General features: G+C 44.9%; 1 protein-coding gene across 1 annotated transcript in view; it reads left to right on the forward strand.

The window, feature by feature from the left end:
- Positions 1 to 16,785, forward strand: part of YIPF7 (Yip1 domain family member 7) — a 197,509-nt gene that overhangs the window by 68,013 nt on the left and 112,711 nt on the right. Inside the window, exon 4 of the mRNA XM_040418920.1 lies at positions 12,863 to 13,008. Coding sequence (XP_040274854.1) covers positions 12,863 to 13,008 — 146 coding nt within the window. The remainder of the gene's footprint in view (positions 1 to 12,862; positions 13,009 to 16,785) is intronic.

Genomic DNA, 16,785 nt, shown 5'->3' on the forward strand with positions numbered 1-16,785 from the left:
CACTGTTTTCTCCAGGAATCTTTGAGACATGTGTTAATACATATATGTATGTATGTCAGCTGAAGAACTAGGCTTTAGCATGTTTTTAGTTCATTTGATCAGCTTTCATACTTTAGGAACAAAATATTAATAAGCTGTATAGGTTTGCTAAATATGACCTATATTGTATCTGTTTTTGGGATGTGTGTGGGAACGGGGGTTGGTGATAACAGATTTCATTCCAATACCGTTTATTTCCGGGGAGTAAATTCATGGCCCCAAAGTAGAACCTTAACAACAAAACAAAAGTCCTTGCCCATCTGGGCGCTAAGTAAACAGTGGGTTTTTCCTCACCTATTCTCTTAGCATAACACAGGAGATTAGGTTTTACACAGCCAACAGGTCATGTAGCTTCCAGGCTTCTGACCCTGAGTTATCTTATCAGCCCTGTATTTATTACCCCAGTAATGATCGAGTAGCTACACTTGGGTTTGCCTCAGGCTAGGGGAAAGTGTTGTACTGGAGTGGGAAGAGACTGGCATGTCCCACTGCTAACACCTACATGCCATTCTATAAAAATCCAGGCCCATAAATCAATTTCAAGAAAAAGTGCCTCATCAAACTACACTTTACTGAAACTGTCCAGCTTTCCTGGATTCTTTTACCTCACCCATCTGAGCATTCTGGCTGAGATATACATACCCTCCAGTACTTTACCAGCCACCATGTTACAATGTGAATAACATAAACTACAGCTTGATATACAGTTTGTTCAAGATTATTAAAAAGTTATGAGAATATTTTTGAATAATATACGCTGCATGTAGATATTTTATTTTTCTTATACTAGTTTCACACTAGTGCTAAACTGTTCCCGGAAAATTGTTCCGGTAGAGGAACAGCCTGTTGGTGTTTATTGCATCCAGAATAGCCGGAAACTGCCGGAGCACCACCAAGTCCCTTTTACTATAATAGGACCCAGCAAAGATCCAGCCTGTTTCCACATTATTGCCAAGATTGGGCTGGACAAATACAGCTGCAACACTATTGACAGATCCCTGGGGGAAAGGTAGTATCCGGCTATGATGGATATGATGAACTTTGTCAGGCTGTTCCTCTACCAGAACAGCCTGTCGGCACAGTTTAGCACTAGTGTAAAACTAGACTTAGTTTAACCAAATAGTGTGTGACATATCCCACCTTGGAAGGAAAGTGCCCAATACATACACACACACACACACACACACACACACACATGTATAAAAACAAGCCTGCAGCAGGAGAAGTAGTGGAAGGTATCTCATCCAAGTTGTTGAAATGGGTAAGATAAAAGAATCCAGGAAAGCTTGGTTTCCTTAGCCAACCCTATGTTGCTGAGCCATTGGTAAGTGTTTAGTTCCGGGCCTGGGTTTTTGTGAAATAGTAGAATGGTTGGAAGTGGAACCAATACTCCCTCTACCTCCAATACAGGGACTCTTTGAAGGTCCTCAAACACCTCAGTTGTTACTGGTGGGCTCATTACTAGCCCATAAGGCTGGGTTGCCATGCAGCAGTCATGAGGCGGTAGTTTGCCATGCAGCAGAGTACCATCTAGCACAACCATGGCGGTTTACCATGACTTGCCACAAGTTTCTCTGCAAGTACAGGTGAAGCACATAACTTTTATGCTGAGAAACTACTGTAGTTTATGGTAAGCCCGTAGTGGTATTGCCACACGGTACTGCGTGGCAAACTGGGAAACCTAGCCTAAAAGGTCTGACATGTCTACAGAGTCAGAGCTAGGGATGCCAAAACTTCACTGATGTGGGAAGTCTGGCCTATGGAGGGTTCTTAGATGATAAAGTATTTATTTTCTGTTATTTGCTGTAAAATGTCTACATAAAACTGATAAACTCTTCTGCTGTGATTGAAGCTGAGTCAGGAGCACATATGAGTCTTGGACAGATACTGCAGCTTAATAGGGAGAGTATATGACCTCCTGGCACCTAAGGCTACTTTCACACTAGTGTTTTTACTGGTTTCGGCAGGGTTCAGCAAAAACGTTTCCGTTATTAATGATACAACCATCTGCATCCGTTATGAACGGATCCGGTTGTATTATCTTTAACATTGCCAAGACGGATCCGTAATGATCTCCATTGAAAGTCAATGTAGGTTGTATCCGTTTTCTATTGTGGCAGAAAAAAAGGAATCCGTCCCCATTGACTTGAATTGAGGGTAATGCCGGATCCGCCTCGATCCGCATCCCAGGATGGAAAGCAAACTACAACATGTTGCGGTTTGCTCTCCGGTATGGGAACGCAACTAAACGGAACGGAATGCATTTTGGCGCATTCCGTTCTGTTCAGTTCATTTTGTCCCCATTGACAATGAATGGGGACAAAACTGAAGCGTTTTATTTTTCCGGTATTGAGCCCTTATGACGGATCTCAATACCGGAAAACTAAAACGCTAGTGTGAAAGCAGCCTAAGCCTTGAAGGCATCTGCAAGATTGAGGTCCTCCATACTGTAAAGGCTGAAGGGAAACAAGGAAGCTTTCATTTGAAAATAATCTACTTAAGATACTGTGCAGAATAACAGCAATGGAGCGAGGCGCAGATATAGCGGAGTGCGCTTTGACTTGGGTGGAAGTCGTCAGGCTAGGAAGGGGTTAAGGTTTGGAAGCTGGTTGAGGGGGAGGAGTGAGGTTTCGCGAGCAGTATATAGGATTTGGGGGTGTGGTTTTGGTCAGCAGGTATCAGTGCAAGGCAGAGTGTTTGAGCAGCAGGATGTCGTCCCGTCTCTGGAGGATCTTATGGCAGCGGTCAGGGCTGCAGTTCAAGAGCATGGTGCGGAGCGTCTGCATGAGACCATTCAGGCGGCTCTTGTCCCTTCTCCTATAGCGGTGGCGGCGGAGCGACCTGCCAGGGCCAGGAGGTCGGTTCCCCCGGAACGGCTGAGTCCGGAGTCTACCCCACGTGTGCGGCGGCGTCTCCGGAGTCCCCCTGTGAACCCTCCGCTGCGGCCTGTGGTGTCCGTGCCCAGTAGTGCACCCAGGCGCAGCGGGAGGAATGCTTCTGTGCGTGGTGGAGCGGCGGGAGAGGGCCGGGTTAACCCCGGTCCCGTCTCCCAGGCGACGAGAGGCAGGGAGCGTGGGCAAGCGGGTGTCTCCCCTGGTGCGGTCCGGAGTGGTGAGCGAACCCTGGCGGCCTTACCTGAGGTTCGGAGGGGTAGTGTGGTCGGGCGGTCCGGCAGCCTGGGCCTTCCTGGGAGCAGAGCAGCGAGGTCTTCTGCGCTGCGGCCGGCGGCTTCCGGTCGGCGGCTGGAGCGCTTGAGGACGGACGTGCACAGAGGAGGAGAACGTAACGTGAGGGCGTCGCGGCCCCTGGCGGTGGGCCGGCGACATGGCAACCTGGAAGAGACCAGGATGGTTGCTTTATCCCCTGATCTAGTACTGCAGGAGGCGGCTTCTGGCAATCCTGCTGGAGAGCAGGTTATGATGTTGAGGATGGAGGAAGGAAGTGTGCGGCCATGTGTGGAGGCTGGTGCGGCGTATGAATTCCGGGATGACGGTCACTTGCAGGAGCAGGGTGATGGGGAGTTGTCGCCATTGGAGGAAGGAGAAGTTGAGCCGGGTGAAGACTCTGCGGCAGGCGCCATGGACGTCTCTCTAAGGGAATTAGCTGTGCCGTGCTGTTCGACTACGCCACTGAGGACGTCTGGAAGGAGTTCCGCGGCTGCCGGTGTTGTTGTCCGGGGACGGCCAGGTGAGAGACCGGCGGGTCAAAGTCATGTTGTGGGGGATGTGGGCGCTGTTGGGATTAATGTGGGGGGTTCTGATGCTTTGGTGCGGGAGGTATTGTCAGGCATGTTGTCCTTATTGTCTCGGTTGGGTTCTGGGCCTGCGGCGCCTCCAGTACCGGTCTGGGCTCTGGTACAGGCTTTAGAAGGGGAGCAGGGTTCGGTGCTGGGGCCTGTGGGGGCTGGTGATGGCATTGGTACCCAGGCAGCTGGGCCAGGAGCGGTAGAAAAGGATGTGGGTGATGGTGTTCGGTTGGCGGATGCGGCAAAAGGGGAGATTTATGTGTGCTTTGAGGGGCCGCTGGGGGCTCACTTGAAGCAGGAGATTAAAGATAAGATATGGAGGGATGAGTATGTGGAGATTTTTGCGTTACTTCCCTTGGAAAAATTTAATTTGGATAGGGGTAGACCGGATGAGAGCAAGAAGGAGGAAGAGAGGAGGCGGTACAGGTTGATTCCGCGTACCTTTCAGAATTGGCTGCAAGCCTTTGCAATTCTGGCTAGTGTAGTTGGGGAGAAGGCGCCTGAGCACTGCTCGGCTCTCTTCGGTTATAAGGATGCTATCGGTGAGGCGCATCGGACTTATGGGGGTGTATCGTGGCTTAGGTATGACGAGCAGTTCCGGCAGCGGAAGGCGGTCAGGCCTAGCATTCGTTGGGACCACAAGGATATTGGTCTGTGGATGCGATTGATGGCGGCACCAAAAGGGGGTCCTCAGCCCTTTCGTGGAGGGGCCGGGGGGGGCCCGGCCTCAGAGTCTTCTGGGGGTAACAGGAGGGGTTGTTGTTGGCAATACAATGAGGGACATTGTAGGTTTTTGTCCGACTGCCGGTACAAACATGAGTGTTCCGGGTGTGGAGGTTCCCATAGCTTGTCCCGGTGCTCCAAGTGGGGTAAGGGTAAGGGATCCGAGGTTGTGCAGAAGAGGGGTGACGCCGGTGAGGGTGGACGAGATGGAGCCATATTTAAGGATGTATCCAAATAGGGAGGCGGCTCAGTTGTTGTTGGGTGGGTTTACTGAAGGTTTTGTTATTCCATGCGGTTTGGCGGGGGTCAGTCAGGCTCTGCGGAATTTGTCTTCTGCATTGCGCTATCCGGCTGTGGTGAGGGACAAGATTGCCGGGGAGGTTGCTGCGGGTAGGGTTGTAGGCCCTTTTGTGGAGTGTCCTTTTGCCGGATTTGTGGGTTTCTCCTTTGGGTTTAGTTCCTAAGAAGGAGCCTAATAAGTTTTGGCTTATTCATCAGTTGTCCTATCCGCTTGGTGGGTCAGTGAATGACGGTATAGCGGATGAGTTGTGCTCAGTGTCGTACACATCTTTTGATGAGGCAGTGCGGTGGGTACGACGTTTTGGGCAGGGCGCTCTACTTGCAAAAACTGACATTGAGGCCGCATTCCGGTTGTTGCCTATTCACCCTGATAGCTTGCATTTATTGGGTTTTCAGTGGGATGGCTGTTATTACGTTGATTGTTGTTTGCCGATGGGTTGTGCGATTTCGTGCTCATTGTTTGAGTCGTTCAGTTCCTTTTTGGAATGGGTGATAAAGAAGGAAGCGGGTTGGAGTTTGGTCTTGCACTACCTAGATGATTTTCTGTTTTTGGGTCCGGCTGGATCTAGGGTGTGTTCTGTTTTGTTGCATACCATGGAGAGGGTGGCTGCTCGTTTTGGTATTCCGCTGGCGGCGGATAAGACAGAGGGCCCTTCCACGGTTATAAAGTTTTTAGGGATCGAGATCGACAGTGTGGCCATGGAGTGTCGGTTGCCTGTTGATAAGGTGTCTGATCTGTTGAATGAAGTTTTGTTCTTGCAGAAGGCGAAGAAGGTACAGCTCAAGCGGGTTCAGTCGGTTTTAGGTAAATTGAATTTCGCTTGTCGTATCTTGCCAATGGGGCGGGTGTTTTGTCGTCGCTTGGCACTAGCGACTGCGGGTGTTGCTGCACCTTTTCATTATTTGCGTTTGCCTGTTGCGTTGAAGGAGGATTTAGCGGTGTGGGTGAATTTTTTGTCTGAATATAATGGCCGGTCTGTGTGGATGGAACCGGTGGTTGATAGTGTGGATCTGGAATTGTTCTCTGATGCGTCTGGTTTCTGTGGCTATGTTTTTTTTTTGTACGGGTCAGTGGAGTGCGGGCGCTTGGCCGGTAGAATGGAGGCAGGCCGGTTTCCTTTCTAATTTGGTATTGTTGGAACTTTTCCCTATTGTGTTGGCTACCGAGTTGTGGGGGGACTTGCTTAGGAATCGGCGGGTTCGTTTCTACTGTGATAACATGGGTGTGGTCCAGGCAATTAATAGCCAGACGGCGAATTCACCTCCGGTTTTGAATTTGCTGCGGCATCTGGTTTTACTGGGTTTGCAGTTGAATGCATGTTTTGTTGCAGTGCATGTGCCGGGAGTGGATAACTCACTTGCCGATTCACTTTCTCGCTTTCAGTGGGATCGTTTTTGCGGTCTGGCGCCGGGTGCCGAGGCCAAGGGGTTGCCCTGCCCCCAGTGGCTCTGGAGAGTGGCCTTGGGGTGTCGGCGGGCCTGATTAGACAGTCTCTGAGTAGAGGTACGTGGTTGGCCTATTCTTCAGTGTGGGTATTGTGGGAGCAATTGATTGAACAGATGGCTGGTTGCAGTTCTCTTGAAGAATTTAGGATGTTGTTGATATTCTGGGTGGGTCAGTTTTATGCGGAAGGTTTGTCATTTTCGGTGGCGTCAAAGAGGGTGGCGGCTGTTGCTTTCTGGTTGCGCCTGAGGGGCTTGGCCGATGTGTCTAGGTGTTTCATGGTGCGGCAGGCCTTGAAGGGTTACCGTCGTAGTGTGGTATGAAAGGATACTAGGAGGCCGGTTTCTTTTGCGGTGTTACAGATGCTGTGGAAGGAAGCGGGGATGGTTTGTAAATCAGTGTACGAAGTGTGTCTGTTTAGGGCAGCGTTTGTATTGGCCTTTTTCGGGGCTTTTCGGATCTCTGAGTTGGTGGCGGCAAGTCGCACGAGCGGGGGCGGCTTGTTGTGGGAGGATGTTGCGCTGGTGGATGGTGCTTTGAGATGTCTGCTGCGTAAGTCAAAAACAGATCAGGTGGGGAAGGGTGTGGTTGTATGGCTTAGACTGCTTGGTGAGTCAGTTGTTTGCCCAGTGCGTTGTGTCAGGGAATTTTTGGCATTGCGGCCGGGCGGGCTTTCCGGCGAAGGAATTTGCATCACACTCATTTAGGATTGAGGCCGCGACTGAGGCTTCCAGGTGGGGGCTGGGAGAAGAAGTTATAAAACGTATAGGGCGGTGGGAGTCTGATTGTTTTCGGTCGTATGTTAGGCCTCATCTCTTGTGAGTGTGGGAGTAAAAAATTGTTTCATGATTAATCTGTGGGGATCGGAATTAGCAGTGACTGTTGTTTTATTTGAATTTGTTTGTTTTGCAGGGGCGGCACCTTGTCTTGCGTGGATTTTCGGGCATTCATATGTCTACTGGGGGGGCGTTGCGTGCCGACGTTCGGCGGAACGGCCGTCAATTGGGTTTTTCGATGGAGGAACTGCAAGTCCGGTGGATTGGTGTAAGAGGGCTTCTTTGGGGGCGGGTTTTGCCTGAAGTACATACGAATGTTCTGTTGGATCGCGCGCCTGACATTTTGGTTTTGCACGCGGGTGGCAATGATCTGGGTGTACGGCGGTCGCGAGATGTGATTAGGGACATCAAGTTGGACGTGTTGCGTTTGGTGTCGGATTTCCCGGGCTTGCTGTTGGTATGGTCGGAGGTAGTTGCGAGGAGTAGTTGGCGTTTTGCAAGGTCGGTGGAACGAATCAACAAAGCTCGGGCGAAGTTAAACAAGGAGGTGGGGCGTTTTGTTCGCAGACAAGGTGGTGTGGTGGTGCGTCATCGGGAATTGGAGGCGGCGTCGCCTCAATTCCTGAGATCTGATGGCGTGCATCTGAATGACATAGGTATTGATTTGTGGGCCTTAAGTATCCAGGAGGGGCTGGAGACGGCTCTTAGGGTGTGGCGGGACGCCCACAGGTGAGGTGTCACCGGTGGTCGTCTGGTGGCTGATGGATATGAGATCCTGGGGGAGCAATCCAATGGTTTAAGAGATGCAGGACATGTTGGAGCCTGTATCTCATGTGGTTTGTGAATGCCGAGGATGGGGCTCCTGTTTGGGCTAAAAGGTCTACAGGAGGAGATACTTGGATACTTCAAGGATTTGGTGCCCTTGGGTCGGTGAGTGTGGCCAAGGGTAATCTTGAAGTATAATGGAGAGATGGTTACGGAAGATACCGCTTGTTTGGGTTGCCCTCCAGGATCCTTGTTACGGTACAGTGGTTCATAATGTTTAAGGATGTATTAAAGTGATTATTGTTATTATGATATTTGTGTGTACAATAAAGTTGGCCGTAATGGTCATTTTACCAAGCAAGAAGGTGTCAGAGTGGTTATTGGTAAGTTGAAGGGTATTAGTGAATATAGCCTGAGGAGAAATCTTCCATCCTTGAAGTCATAACAGCAATGGAGTGAGGCGCAGATATAGCGGAGTGCGCTTTGACTTGGGTGGAAGTCGTCAGGCTAGGAAGGGGTTAAGGTTTGGAAGCTGGTTGAGGGGGAGGAGTGAGGTTTCGCGGGCAGTATATAGGATTTGGGGGTGTGGTTTTGGTCAGCAGGTATCAGTGCAAGGCAGAGTGTTTCCCGCCCTCCCGCCCTTAATTTGGTGAATTGGGGTAAGCGTGGTGGTGGAAATTGGGCTGATGGATATGAGATCCTGGGGGAGCAATCCAATGGTTTAAGAGATGCAGGACATGTTGGAGCCTGTATCTCATGTGGTTTGTGAATGCCGAGGATGGGGCTCCTGTTTGGGCTAAAAGGTCTACAGGAGGAGATACTTGGATACTTCAAGGATTTGGTGCCCTTGGGTCGGTGAGTGCGGCCAAGGGTAATCTTGAAGTATAATGGAGAGATGGTTACGGAAGATACCGCTTGTTTGGGTTGCCCTCCAGGATCCTTGTTACGGTACAGTGGTTCATAATGTTTAAGGATGTATTAAAGTGATTATTGTTATTATGATATTTGTGTGTACAATAAAGTTGGCCGTAATGGTCATTTTACCAAGCAAGAAGGTGTCAGAGTGGTTATTGGTAAGTTGAAGGGTATTAGTGAATATAGCCTGAGGAGAAATCTTCCATCCTTGAAGTCACAGTAGAGAAAGAGACTTCTTGGGAAAGTGGGAGCTGCAGTGGCAGATGGATAAACTGCAGGTTAGAGAACCTTAGGGATACCTACCTAGACTGTGGAAAGTAAGTGCACAGATACAGAAATATAGGTTCAATCCAAGCCTGTGGCTGTATAGGGGGAAATCTATGATTGAGACTGCACTGAGAGGTTGCAGAGCCTGAATTAGGACCTGGGTCAGAGGAGAAGATAGAAGATTGTAGAGGTTAGCAGGGTGGAAGCTGCTGGTAGCCAGGAAGGGTACAAATGTAATTAAAGAGTAGTGACAGCACAGTTGGTAGGAAACACAGATACAGTGAACCCAGCCTGCTTTCTCTGCCTACTTGCAGTGCAAGCTCTAAGCGGCAAGTCCACAACTGGTCAACATTCCCTGAAAACACAAAAATGTGGTGGTACGGGAATGGATCAGAACCGGGCGGAACAATAAAGTACCAAATCAGAAGACAAAGGTTAGTCAGAATAGCCAAGCCAAAGTCAGAACCAGACTGGAGTCACAGTACCAAATCACGAGGCTGAGAGTAATCAAAGAAAGAGAGTTAAAAACAAATAGCGATCCAACATGCACATAATGTAACCAGGAGCACAACAGGGGAGTAAAACCTATAACTGGCAAGGGTGTATTACCAGCAAGGGATTTGAACAAAATGCAGAGTCCCTGGATCAGAACCTGATAGATCCAGGGACCTGGCGCCCTCTTAGACCAGAACACAGTAGCCTAGACATGGGCAGACTGTGCAGTCACTCAGCCTGCATCATAAGCCAACACACCTAAGCAAAATAAACCACAAAATCTCCCCCAGCATGCATGCGCTGCAGGGAGAAACAGAGCGAGCACTTCATTGCTATGGACGGACTCACGTTACCAGGGAGCGTGGCTGGGCAGCACGTCATAAGGGTCGAAGCCTGGCATTGCATCTGACACAACGCGTGACAAGTAGTTGTTTTTTCATTATTTTTTATCTTATAAATGAATAGTATAGACACACACAAGAAACTTTGTAATATATCTTATCAGAGAAAGAAGCTTGCTTCTCCTCTTACCAGGGTCCTTTCCTGCCTCACCTCCTCTTCTCTTCTTATCAATTCTGCTCAGGTCTGTCTTCAGTGAAGACCATTGCAAATGGGATACCTGTTCACTGAAGGATTAGATTACAAAGAAGTCTATGGAAAGCGAAGGGAGGGGCTGCTTACAGACAGGCAGAAGCAGAGAGACTGAAGAGAGGCTTGTTTTATATATATATTATATATACCTAATGTCCACCATTACTGCTTCTGTTTCTAAGGGTGTGCTAGTTAGTGAGCAGGTATTCTTCTTTATCCATGATCTGTGTTGTGGCAGCTAGTGCACACCCAGCATCTCTTCAAAAGTTCAGAATTAGGGCTCATGCACACGACTGTATGTATTCTGCGGTCCGCGAAAAACAGATCCGCAAAAAATACGGATGAAGTCCTTGTGCATTCCGTATTTTGCGGAACAGAACAGCTGGCCCTCTTGTCCATAATGCGGACAATAATAGGACATGTTCTATTTTATTGCGGAAAGGAAATACGGACATACGGAAATGGAATGCACATGGAGTACCTTCAATTTTTTTGGCGGACCCACTGAAATGAATGGTTCCACATACGGTCCGCAAAAAAAACGGAACAGACACGGAAAGAAAATATGTTTGTTGTGCTTGAGACCTTACTGACAGATTGCAGAGGAAAAAAAATACCAAAATGGCAGATATACAGTATGTCATATAATGGCTAGAAATAGTGAAATGACAAATAACACATGCATTATTAATAGCTAAAAGATGTATCATGAATTCTTAGATACACTAATTAACTCCCACAACTTCAGAAGTAATATCCCAAATGAAATACATGCTATGTATTGATATGTATGGCGAGAATAGATACATTAAATAACAAAGAAAAAAACATATCATTGGAAAACTTTTATAAAAACACACCCGCAAATTTAAAGGCAAAATATTTAGAACATTTATAAAATAGCATCAATAAAATGTGTGCATATATGTATATAAATAATACACAAAATATAACAATACATTTATTACACCTGTGTCTTAATATCAGTTATGTTATATATTTATATATACTTGCTTAGTTTTTATTTTATACTTTTAATTTATTCTAACTTTAATTTATATGTATGTATTTGACAACAAAGAACAAGAGACTACAATCCTAAAAAAGCTTGTAAAAAAATTTAATATTCAGATTTATTATTTATAATTTAAAACTTCAATAAAAAGAACATTTAAAAAAAATAAATGACTTTGGCGCATCCAGCGCCGATTCTAAATGTAAGACATCTTCCTTGCTGTCTTACATTTAGACCATTTTCTGCCAGCCCATCACCTTCCCCGCCCACTTTTTTAGACCTCAAATTCACAGATTGTGGCACAAATAACCTTTGTGATATAGGTGTAAGTATAATAGGGCTGGAGGGGTTAAAAAAAAATGAAAAAATAATATAACTCACCTTAATCCACTTGCTCGCGCAGCCCGGCTTCTCTTCTGTCTTCATCTTTGCTGTGCACACACAGGAATAGGACCTTTGATGACGTCACTGCGCTCATCACATGGTCCGTCACATGATCCATCACCATGGCAATGGATCATGTGACGGACCATGTGATAAGCGCAGTGACGTCATCAAAGGTCCTATTCCTGTGCACAGCAAAGATGAAGACAGAAGAGAAGCCGGGCTGCGCGAGCAAGTGGATTAAGGTGAGTTAAATTATATATATATTTTTTTTTAACCCCTCCACCCCTATTTTACTAAGCATTCTGTATTCAGAATGCTATTATTTTTCCTTATAACCATGTTATAAGGGAAAATAATAAAATCTACACAACACCTAACCCAAACCCGAACTTCTGTGAAGAAGTTCGGGTTCGGGTTTGGGTACCAAACATGCCGATTTTTCTCACGCGCGTGCAAAACGCATTACAATGTTTTGCACTCACGCGGAAAAATCGCGCATTTTCCCGCAACGCACTCGCATCTTATCCGGGCCAAAAACATGACGCCTGTGTGAAAGAGGCCTATATGAGATTAATGTTAACATTGTGTTATCCCTGTTCTAATCTCTTACAGCTAAGGCTACTTTCACACTAGCGTTTTCAATTCCGCTATTGAGATCCGTCATGTCAATGAGGACAAAACAGAACTGAACGAAACGGAATGCACCAAAATGCATTCCGTTCCGTTGCGTCCCCATCGCGGACAGAATAACGCTGCAAGCAGCGTTTTTCTGTCCGCGATGTGGTGCGGAGAAAGATGCATCCGTCCTGACACACAATGTAAGTCAATGGGGATGGATCAGTTTCCTCTGACACAATAGAAAATGAATCCGTCCCCCATTGGCTTTCAATGGTGTTCATGATAGATCTGTCATGGCTATAGAGGACATAATACAACCGGATCCGTTCACAATGGATACATGCGGTTGTATTATGATAACGGAAGCGGTTTTGCAGATCCATGACGGATCCACAAAAAACGCTAGTGTCAAAGTAGCCTAATGTGGCTGGTAAGGAGAACATGAACATTACTAAGGGGCCAAACCACTCAGTCCGCCTCTGATTATAAGCATTTTCTTCCTTATCGCAGCATTTTCTATTTGTGGTGCTTTTACCAATTGCAAAATGCACGCAAAGGTGTAAAAAAACATAAATGCATGTGTTTTTCCAAAGAGCCCATTTCCTACTTTCAATTCTCAATGTAAGTGATTGAAACCTTTTATGTTCTTTCCCCAAGCAATTTCAATTACTATTTGCCTATGTACCATTTTGTAATAAAATTGGAAAGTGATATTCATGAGCTGCATACCTGGATGTTCATATATGGTTTGCTAAATATTTGAAAACATCTTTTCCCCGCAGAACTGGGTGTTAATTTTGATCACATATGGCAGAAGACTTTAACAGTCCTGAACCCATGGAAGCCAGCAGATGGCAGTATTATGAATGAAACTGACCTGACAGGCCCTACACTGTTTTGCTTTGCCCTTGGATCCACACTTTTGCTGGTAAAAAAATTACATTTCATAACGATAATTACTCGCCATATAGCCGTTTATCACACATAATTATGACACGTATGTGTAACAGAATATTTATGCTCTATTTAACATAATGCCGCTGCGGTGAGATACAGCCCAGGTTCTTTCTTCCTGCTGTCTGCCTCCCCTGCATCGTAGAAAAATGAGGTTATCTTATGAATTTGCCTTTGGATAACACAGTGAGTGGAGAGGGGCTGTAATTCAAAAAATAATCACATGGAAAGGGAGAAAATAAGAATTATTATCCAATTTATTGGGCAAGGATTTTTCAAAGGCACATTTCAAGCAAATAAATACTTTCTAATTAGGAATTGCAAGCTGTAATTACAGGTGATGGATGAAATTAGTCACAGCATGTTCTAGACCCTCTTTGGCATAACAAAGTACAGTAAAAAGCAATATTGCAGGTTCTTATCTTGTATCATTTAGTCTTCACGATGGCTGCTTAAAGTGAAATTGTCGTTATATATTTTTTCTTTTAGAGCTTCAGATATTGATGAACTATGAAAAGCATGTGGTAGTCTCTATCTATTTGACATCTATATTAGAAAAATGCTGGGGTTGTCCGGGCTAGAGATATTGTTGGGCTATTCTCAGGACAGGTCATTAATATCAGATCAGCAAGGGTACAAAAGGTTTGTCGCTGATCTGAATAAAAACGAGATAGGCCTCCGGTTCACCTCTGAATATAACTCATCTGCTATTACTTTTCTAGACGTGAAAGTAACCAAGGTAGGGGACAGATTGTCAACAAACATATATAGGAAGACGACAGCCACTAACTCCTTACTGCACTGGAGCAGGGGCATCCCTAGAGGTCAATACCTCCGGGTGAGAAGAAACTGCTCTAGTGAGGAGTCATTTTTCAGTGAGGCCAGGGCTCTGCAGTCTAGATTTAGAGCCAGAGGGTACCCACAACCAGTGTTGAGAGACGCGTTCAAGCATGCAGTGACCAAGGACCATACTGATCTACTAGTTCCCAAAAATAAAACAACTGCCTGTTCTCAGCCAATGAGAATTATTTCCAACTTTGATGCAGCAAACCAAGATATTAAACAAATCTTAAGGAAATATTGGCCGATCCTTAGAATGGACCCTGACCTCTCAGAGATAATTACCGAACATCCTGCTGTCTCTTATAGACGAGGCAGGAGTCTGAGAGACCGATTAGTCAGCAGCCATTTTATACCACCTGCTAAAACTGGTACCTGGCTAGATAGAAAACCTATCGGCATCTACAAATGTGGTAGCTGCAAAGCTTGTGAGTATCTCTCCACTGCCAAAACTATCACTTGATCAGTGACAGGTCAGGTATTCCACATTCGTGACTTTATCAACTCTAGATCGAAGGGTGTGGTCTATCTGTGTCAGTGCCCGTGCCCCTTGGATTATGTCGGTAAGACAATCAGGGAACTGAGGAAGAGGATTTTGGAGCACGTCAATGACGTAAATAACAAAGAAACAACACCGGTTGCTACCCACGTGAATAACTTTCATGGGGGCGACCCTAGGTCACTTCGGTTTACAGTTCTTGAATTGATACCTCCATCTCCACGTGGTGGTGACTGGGACAGGAGGATCCTGCAAAAGGAGAGTGAATGGATCCACAGACTCCGGTCCCAGTCCCCCCCATGGTCTCAATGAAAGACTGACTTTCTCATGTTTCCTTTGATCCTTCTTTATGATGTTTTTTTTTATCCTCTCTCATCGCCCTTGACCATCTCTCTTCCATTTATGTATTTACTTAACTATTTAGGCATTGATTCTTCTGGCAATGGTTGTCTCCATGTACCCTTGGCAATTTTTCCCGCTTACTCCAACTCATTAACTTTGTTTGCAGGCCCTCTTACATGTCCCTGGGGCATTTTTAATCTATGTTTCCTATTCCCCACCCCCTTTCCCCTTCCCCTTATGTGCGTGTATGTCTATCCCTCCTAGCTTTTGAGGCTTTAGTGTATGGACTGTCCCCAAAACTGGACCTGGTGCGTAAAGCACCGAAATATTAGTATCATAAACACATGAATGATAACAGATTTATTGTGTATATCTCTTCTCCCTCTGTTGTATCTTTACAGGGGCGAGCATATGTTCTATCATAATGACTACATCCTCCTAATTACTGATTTCCCTTTCTCCACCTGTCGGGTATTTATTTCATATAAGATATGAAATCATAAAAATTATGATTTCATATTTTTATGAAATATGAAAAATTTAAAATTTAAATTTTTATTGGCGGACATATAAACGCCAGTTCTTTTATTGATGAGATCTAAAGTTAATTTGTGCAGATAATGAAACAGGGTGCAATTAATTATATAAAATATAATTTATTACAAATAAATACATGCAGTAAAAATGGCATACAAATGAATACAAGGATAATATCAAAATTGACCACAAAATGATGCTCCGCCGTTTACGCCGGGCTTACTTAATTTAGTACACCAAGTACAATACAATGTTATTCAAATTATTATCAAATTATTACCGATTATTAAAATATTATAATGTAACAATAACAACAAAACAATAGAAATGAATCTGTGGAAAATTCCTTATGCTCAATCAAAGAATATGGCAGTAAGAGACATCTTATAAATACGCCCGTTGGCCTAACTACGGATAATAAAATCCGATCAGAGATTCCACTCTGATAGCAATATTAAAAGAATTCTAATGATGTGCACGTTCATTAAAATTTCCCATAAAATTATTGTTTTAACACTATTGACCCACTAATAATGGGGTCTCAACTATATGCCAATTGGAGCGATTTATAATTACTGCAAATGAAATAAATTATACATTACCCCTGGCTTTGGGATAAAGAGCTTTTAGAATGGACTCAGCTTTCCAAGGTTCAGATATGTCCCGTCCTATGGTATGTTCCTGACGTGTGAAGTGATGCTGATGAATAAATCTTTGTAAAGAGTTCCGTTGTGAAGAAGTCCTTGTGAAGTTTTTCCTTTTGTGAAGTGTTTGAAAAAGTCTTTTGCTCTCCCAAAACTGGATCAGATATCCCAATCCTTATCTATGCCCATCCCCTCTTGGATTAGGGATTACCAATTAGATAAAGTGGGTGTGACGTATGTTAAACATGGGGATGATGTCATCTAATTGACATTCCTAAGAAACTTCTGCCCATCTACCACTTGATGGCACTGTTGTATCATATAACAATTTTGAATATTTTAAGAATTAACATATATACAGATTGTTTTATTACTACTTAAACTTTGCCCTTTCACACCTTAAATCAATTAGGAGGGGCTCTTTCTGACACTTTGCTCAGACTGACTGGCGGTATCAGAAGTTTCCCTAATCCCTGAATTTATGGGGCAGATAGGAGTAATGATGGTTTTTCTGGTTTGTGTACCTTCAGCTATTGAGTAATGATGTTTGAAATAACATCAGCTCCTCTAAAATAAACCCTATTTAAGAAATTTCCACTTAAACACATTTTATATCCCCTAGAATATACCCTCTCAGTGAGATATAGACATATAAAGATACATTAATAATATTTGGTTATAATACATCAATATTGCATAGTATATATGAATCATTAATAAGTTCAAACGCTAAATAAATGCACACAGGAATATATCTATATGCGAATATATGAATAGATATCTGTTCCACACCAGATGTGTTTTATGGACGTCTCTTATCAGATCATGGTTTAGCCATGAAACACCCATTGTTCCTCAGACAGACAAGTTTAGAGAAACCTGTGTAGAT

Source organism: Bufo bufo, chromosome 2, assembly GCF_905171765.1.
Source record: "Bufo bufo chromosome 2, aBufBuf1.1, whole genome shotgun sequence".
In the NCBI taxonomy this organism is placed as follows: Eukaryota; Metazoa; Chordata; class Amphibia; order Anura; family Bufonidae; genus Bufo; species Bufo bufo.